Below are 7,718 nucleotides of genomic sequence, written 5' to 3'. Positions count from 1 at the left end.
GCAAATTACATTCTAAGAAAGAGACCAATTATGAGTTTTTTAAATGTCAGATATTAGGAACGAGGAGTAGAGTACAGAATCCTGTTGGGTCATAAGTTCATTAATTGTGGGGTCATATGTTCAGTCTGTTTAAAGAATATTTCACCAGTTAAGGTTAAATAATACCCAAAAGGTGGCGGGGGGAGGACAAAGACAAAAATGTCAAGATAGGTGCCACACTTCCTCAAATACCTCAACAATTATGATACTAAAAGTTTCCAATTACTCATCACACCCTTTGCCACATGGTGCTTAATTTCCTAATTTTTTCCCCCTCTTTAAAAAAACTTCTCACCAATTTAAAAATCCATGATGTATGCAACAGGTTTGCAACTTTTACAAATTTAGGAACTAAGATATCTTACTGACCAAAAAAGTAAAGCACAGGGTAATACACAGAATGATTCTCCAGTGTCTTTTAAAGTACATATCTTGCTTCCTAAATTTCTAAAGCGTAAGTATGAACGTTATCATGTATAAATACTTTTAGATAATAATAACAGTTTTTATTAATAATGGCATACAGTCGGAAGAGAAGCGTGCGTATGGCAGAGGACACTTTTGCTTTTCATTATTCTCCCTTTCGTGTTACTAGAAACTAGTCTTTTTTTGTTTGCCTTCCTCAGTAACTTCAATTTTTTTGGCTACAAAAAGTTCCAGAACCACCTTGCAAGCTTCTACCACCCATGTGCTCAGCACACAGCCTCTCCAGTAGAGGGCATGGTAGAGCTGACAGGAAAATGTATGTCCAGTCCATCAAGGCACTCTCACGCTGCGGTTTTCCTGCGCAGTATTTACATCCTATTGCAGTGTTTCTTCCACCACAGAATGGAAAATATGTGTAATCGTAATATTAAGCAATTCCATTTACCTAAAAGCCAGTTGCAACCAGAAAAACAAAGGGAAGTCATTAAAGACTGCAGCTTTCATTTTAAATGTACTGGTCTGCCTACCTTAATACCAGCTGTCAATCGGAAATGGTTTGCAAAAAAAGCAAATAGCTACATTAAACACTTACAAGAAACATCTAGAATGGTCTATATTACTTACATGGATACATATACATTTATGGTCGTGAACTTTTCTGACGAGGGTCTCTGAAAAGTTCAAATACCAGTTTACTTATTTTTTTATTTGGTTTTTTACCCAGAGAACATTAAGTATCTATCATGAGTCCAATATTCTACAAAGCTGCGACAGTATCTTGAATTTTAACAGTGCTTAACATTCATAACTTAACTCTGAATTAATCTTTTAATGATTTTTCTACCTGGAATAACTATGCTTCAGTTATTTCCTTTTCCCCACATATGCAAATTAGGAAAGACAAACTTTTGTAGAGTACTTTAAAATTTACAAAGGCCTTTCATGAAAGATTCACATAATACCCAATGAGGTTGATGAGAAAGACACATTACTCTTACTAGAGATGAGACACTGGTGCTTAGGAGGTGGGATGGGACTGTCCCAATAGTTACTTAGTATTTACTGGTGAAGCCAAGACTCTAACTAGGTCTCCTGACACAAGTCCAGCTCTCCTTGCTGCCTCTTTGTGAGAACTCCTGCTTTTCCCACTATGAGTGAATTCTACCATCCAAAATTCTAAGTGAAAAATATATTGAGGTTTATACTAGCAAGAAAAGCAAATGTTTACATATTACACATATTTAACAAATAAGTACTTAATCATCAGAAAGTGAAAATAGCTGTAGGAAATACGTAAAGTTCTTTTAGAGATCAAGAGCATATGCTTGAGAAAAATTATATTCTTACCTTTCACAAACTTGCTTTCAAATATTTATTACTGAAATCTAAATGATTTTTCCTTTCCATAACTGAGTACACGGCTGTTCTCTTTAGTATTAACTGTAGGTTTTACTCCCCAAGTCAAACTTGGAGCTCCAACTACTGGTAGCTCATCATAAGAATATGGTAAATTAGTTCCAATTTTCTTTTAACAGCTCTAAGACAAAGTAAAGAATATACATGCAGCCTGAATTAACAAAGCAGAGACATCACTTTGCTGACATAGGTCCCTATAGTCAAAGCTATGGTTTTTCCAGTAGTCATGTATGAATGTGAGAGTTGGACCATAAAGAAGGCTAAGCACCAAAGAATTGCTGCTTTCAAATTGTTGCACTGCAGAAGACTCTTCAGAGTCTCCCAGCAAAGCGATCAAACCAGTCAATCCTTAAGGAAAAGAACCCTCAGTATTCATTGGAAGGACTGATGCTGAAGCTCCAATACTTTGGCCAGCTGATGCCAGGAGCAGACTGACTGGGAAAGACTCTGATGCTGGGAAAGATTGAGGGCAGGAGAAGAGGGTGGCAGAGAATGAGATGGTTAGATGGCATCACAGACTCAAGGGACATGAGTTTGAGCAAACACCAGGAGATGAAGAACAGGGAAGCCTGGCAAGTTGCAGCCCATGTGACTGCAGTCAGAAATGACTTAGGGACAGAACAAAAGCCTTGCTGTTAATCTGCCTACTTAGATGCTTCAGGAAAAACCACCTGAATATTCCACTGTACAATTCTAATAATGGTATGTGAACTCAAGTCATTTTGGAGTGGCAGTTATCTACTTACCCTTACCAATCAAACCACTTAAATCCTGCTACAGCAAGATGATTTCTGACGAATCAAGACATTAAGCTTATTCAAAGAAGCTGTAAACGCCTCCCTCCCTCCACCCCCATCTCTCTTTTTTTGCCAATTAAAGTGTTCTGGCAAATTCTAAGCCAACTAAGAGTGACTCAGGAGGAAATCCTGCATGCTTGCTCTTTTACACTAAAATGATTCTGGTGCACGATAGCTGCGAGCTCGTGGTGTTTCCTTGTTAAGAGCTGTGATTTCTTTTTTTGTTCTGGAAGGAGAAGCAGCCAAGGACTCCTGAGAAATAAGTCTGCAACCCCACGGACTGACCCAGCCACGAACCTGCTGGTAATCAAAACCGCACACCCAGTTAAAGCACTTTCTCCTCTTCCCTCCCTGACCAATGTGCATTCCCCACAGGGCTCCAGGATGCTTGGGCACGCTGCAGAACAGATCACACCACTGCCCCTGGACTCTCACTGTTCCTCCCATTCTGTTTCCTCCCCCAAATTAAAAGGCGTCTCAAAGAACAGGTGAGGGTCAGTTCTCACATCAAGAAAGGAGGCGCGGAGCGAGGACTTGCGCTCCAAAAACACATCCCCTTTTAAACCTAATTCAAAATAAGGTTACTGCATTCGGCTTCCCAATAAACAACCTTTACCTGCTGGGAATCACGGCTCCTTTGGGGGTCAGGAGCTCTGGAGCGCGGGGGAGGGAATGAGACAGGGAAGAGGCGGGGAGCGAGCGCCCCCGCCGTGCCTGCAGCCAACCTGGCTCCCTGCCCGCCACGGCCCTGCGACCCCACGGCCGGCCGCCACGACTGGGCAAAGGTCGCCTTTGACCGTTCAAAAGGGAATTTTCTCTGACCCCACACGAGGGCGGGCGTCCGGCCCGACTGCGCACGACGCCCGGGAAGCGGACGTCAGCGGGCCCCGGCTTTCCAGACCCTTCGGCGGCGCCCGTGACCGCGCGGCCCGCGGCCGCCGTCGGCCAATCGGTGCCCGCCGGGGGAGGGACCGGCGCCGTGAGCCCCGCCTTCGCCCTGCCGCCAATTATATAAATACGGGTGCCGGCGGTCCGGTCCCCCCAAAGCGGCGTTCCCAGGTGGAGGGTGATAATGCAAAGTGCTATGTTTCTGGCTGTCCAGCACGACTGCGGACCCATGGACAAAGGCGCTGGCACCGGCCCCAAGAACGAGGAGAAGCGAGAGAAGATGAAGCGAACCCTGTGAGTGCGGCTTTCTTCCTCCCTGACTGGCCGCCCCTGCGGACCCAGCTGTCCCGGGCGGCTGCAAACGCGGTACACTCGCGCTGGGCATGGGAACTGGGTAGCCTGCCTGCATCTCTGCAGGAAAAAAAGAAAAAGAAAAATGTGTGTGTGTAAAAGGTTAATTTGTGAAGTTACGTTTAAACCTGTGTGGTGTAGGTATTTATTGAAGGACTCGGGTAGAGTTTAGAAACTGCAGAAAATTCTTGATGCAGGGGCGGAGATAGATGCTGGTTGGCTTTTTGTCTCCCTGCATCGAAAATGACTTCGGAGAATCCTGCAGCCACGCGCCCCCGGCCTTCGTGAGAGGCACCGTAAATTCTGATCTGCTTACACGACTGCTGGGATGGAGATATTTTTGCTGATCCTAGATATACTTTTAATTTTTTTTAATTGAACAGCAAGTCTCACCCACTCAAGAGTGTGGAACAAATAATTGTTCTGCATCACCTTCTTAAAATGAGTGCTGAAGTTGGGGGAGGGGGCGGTCAATCTCGCACACACACTTCATTGTGCACAGCTTCTCGGGTGGTCCCAAGCCCCCTGCTCTGAGAGCAGAAGGAAAACGAGCCTGGGCTGGCTCAGGGCAGGTCCACTGTGGGCTTCCTCAAGTGTGAAATGTCTCAGAATTGTAATTAACCGTTGCAGAAAAACTGGCTGCCTTTTGTGGGCCAGAAATAGCATCTGCCTTTGAACTAAGCAAACTAAATTCATTAAAATACCCTATAATTGCAGGTCGTCCTATCCTTACTTATAAAACTAATAATTATGTTCAGATGAGTGGATGAAACTAGTGTGTTGAGTACTTAGATGCTGGATTAAAGGAGTAAGACTGACTGGAGGAGTTGTTTTGTCTTATTTGGCTTGTCTATAGCTACTGGGGGCAACTTTATTTGGTAAAAATGCCTTCAGCTGCAATGGCAGTTTCAAGTGTTGCTGCTAAGTGAGTATCTTTTTTTTTTTTTTTTTTTCTGTAGATTAAAAGATTGGAAGAGCCGTTTGAGCTACTTCTTGCAAAATTCCTCCTCTCCTGGGAAGCCCAAAACTGGCAAGAAAAGCAAACAGCAAACCTTCATCAAGTAAGTTGAAAATCTTGTGCTTGCCAATATGCACAGCTCACTGCTGAGCTGAAGAGGGAACCTCTGGCTAGCAGGAGCTGATGTGCAGACTTCTTTTGCAGGCCTTCTCCCGAGGAAGCCCAGCTATGGTCAGAAGCATTTGATGAGCTGCTAGCCAGTAAATGTAAGTTAACCTCTTGAATTGGATCCATTTCAAGTATCAGGAGAGTATGGTTTGGTTGTGTCTACACAGCAAGAGCAGCTTGCCCAAGGAGAGTTTGACTTTACAATCCCTGTTCCATGGGGCCTATTTTTCTCCTTTATTTCCCAGTGATTAACCAGGGAAATGCGTGGCTTTTTCACTCTAGGTGGGGAGTGGGGGGAAACAGCCCCAGATTGTAATGGCAGTTGCTGTCTCTTAAGGTTTAGTCAGCTTTTCCATTGCAAACAATGTTTTCAAGCGGCTTCATTCCCAAAGAACTTATGGCTCCCCTATCAGCTGTGTTAACAGCAAAGCTAAGTTTATATTTTTGTAGTAGTGTGCCAACTCACACATTTTGCTGACTGGCATCTTAGTCTTTAAAGAGCTAAATTTTGACGATTACAGGTTTGAGTAAACTCAAGAAAATTGCTGCCATCTGGCAATAATAAAATATGGGACCAGGGGAGTGGGATTTCTAGGAAAACACATAAGGGAATATTTAAACACTCAATGCAGTTTCTGCATGCTTTCTTCCTTCCCTCCCCCAGATGGTCTTGCTGCATTCAGGGCTTTTTTAAAATCTGAATACTGTGAAGAAAATATTGAATTCTGGCTGGCCTGTGAAGACTTCAAAAAAACCAAGTCACCCCAAAAGCTGTCCTCAAAAGCAAAGAAAATATATACTGACTTCATAGAAAAAGAAGCTCCAAAAGAGGTAAAGGGGGAAAAAGTTCCTTATTTCAGCATATTTTGAACATTCTCAGCACCAAAGTGAAAATAATTTAAAGAGACCTCAAGTTAAAGGGGGGTGGGTGAGTAGGCTGTTTTTCCCCTATTTCTGGCTCTCAGTGAGGTTAATTATATTTCTTCACTGACTTAGCCGGTGACACTGGCCACACATTATAGTTTGGGGTTTTTTTTGTTTGTTTTCAAATACTACATATATTTCAACTTCTGACTCTTAATGTGGAATAAAACTTTGTTGTTTTCTTTCAGATCAACATAGACTTTCAAACCAAAACTCTGATTGCCCAAAACATACAGGAAGCTACCAGTGGCTGCTTCACAACTGCCCAGAAAAGGGTGTACAGCTTGATGGAAAACAACTCTTACCCGCGTTTCTTGGAGTCAGAATTCTACCAGGACTTGTGTAAAAAGCCGCAGATCACCACAGAACCCCATGCCACATGAGATGAAAGCAGGAGCCCAGAAACGGAGGACTTTTCATTTTTTTTCCTAAAAGGGGAAAGGCTGTCACCTGCCAAAAAGACTGACCTTGAATTCAGCCTGGGTGTTCAGGAAACATCACTCAGAACTATTGATTCAGAGCTGGGTAGTGAATCAGGAAGCTGGTCGCCTCGTAGGAGAAGCTGGTACTGGGTCGGCTTCCGTAACTGATGGAGCACAGAGAGAGAGAGTGTGGTCTAAATGTGGTGTGTCTCATGCTGGAAAAGCAGGAGCTTGAGACTGAAAGATAACGATGTAACACTATTGGTCCAGAAGCATTTACAATCAATAGGTCTGGGATTATGTGGCCTTAGCTAGCTGGCTGTACATCTTTCCCTAATCAGTCCTTGTTACCACATAGTGGTTTAGATGTAGTTTCTTTAGCTCTAGGTAATATGTTTACTATGTGCAGGGGTACTGAGTTCCTATGACTACAGATCATCAGTACTGTTGTCTCACATAACTCTAAAACTGAAGCGATTTGTGTTTGAACTGTCAATTGGTGTCTGTACTAGAATGAGTGCTTTTGTGTAGAAAATGGCAATGTCCATTATGAGTGCCAAAACTGTCCTGATGGCAGCTAAACTTTGAAGTGGTCTTTGAATACTTTTAATAAATTTATTTTGATAAATAATGTTACTGAATATTTGGTCCAGATGTGTGTTGGGCTGTTTCTTCATAATTAAACTCGGCAGAAACAAGTATCTCCTCTAGGAGAGAAGAGATACCAGTTGATGGGCCTGTTCTGTAACAATTGACTGTCCTTAGAACTGAGAAATCACAGCTGCTGGGAAGATCCCATCTCTGATGCTTTGGTAGGTCACAGGAGGTCTGACCATCACCCTGGGATCAACTTTCTAATATAGTCTTGTAAAAATCAAGAAAATGTAAGAACATTGTTGAAAATGTTATATTTTCATTGTTGAAAATATAAGAACATTGCTTTAAAGCCCTTCATGAGTACAGAACAGCTAAATATGAGACGTAAATTGATGTAACAGAGACAAAGCACCAAAATTATTCACATAACTAAGCCACTCAAATGATGCCAAATAAAGACGAAAGTTGTTGTCAGTCACTCAGCGTTGTCTGACTCTTTGCAACCCCGTGGACTGCAGCACGCCAGGCTTCCCTGTCCTTCACCATCTCTGAGAGCTTGCTCAAACTCATGTCCATCAAGTCGGTGATGCCATCCAATCAAAGATGAAAGTAGGCCTGCCTTTGTATTTCCCTTGGTTCCAAGTTCTCCCCACAGGATCTGTACAAGAGCTTCCAAGATCCATACCTGAAACTGTTCACTTCCATGATGAATCAGTACAAAGTCAGAATTTC

At 43.0% G+C, this 7,718-nt stretch overlaps 1 protein-coding gene across 1 annotated transcript; it reads left to right on the top strand.

The window, feature by feature from the left end:
• The first annotated feature begins 1,245 nt into the window (after window positions 1-1,245).
• RGS2 (regulator of G protein signaling 2) lies at window positions 1,246-7,030 on the top strand. The gene is made up of 5 exons (XM_069544555.1): window positions 1,246-3,860; window positions 4,877-4,978; window positions 5,080-5,141; window positions 5,708-5,874; window positions 6,156-7,030. Exons 1-5 carry the CDS (start codon window positions 3,751-3,753, stop codon window positions 6,348-6,350), a joined length of 636 nt encoding a protein of 211 aa, XP_069400656.1. The 5' UTR covers window positions 1,246-3,750; the 3' UTR covers window positions 6,351-7,030.
• The last annotated feature ends 688 nt before the right edge of the window (window positions 7,031-7,718 follow it).

The sequence above is a fragment of the Ovis canadensis genome, chromosome 12, assembly GCF_042477335.2.
Source record: "Ovis canadensis isolate MfBH-ARS-UI-01 breed Bighorn chromosome 12, ARS-UI_OviCan_v2, whole genome shotgun sequence".
In the NCBI taxonomy this organism is placed as follows: domain Eukaryota; kingdom Metazoa; phylum Chordata; class Mammalia; order Artiodactyla; family Bovidae; genus Ovis; species Ovis canadensis.
Note: the sequence above shows the minus strand (reverse complement) of the source record. Positions and strands in the feature narration are given on the sequence as shown.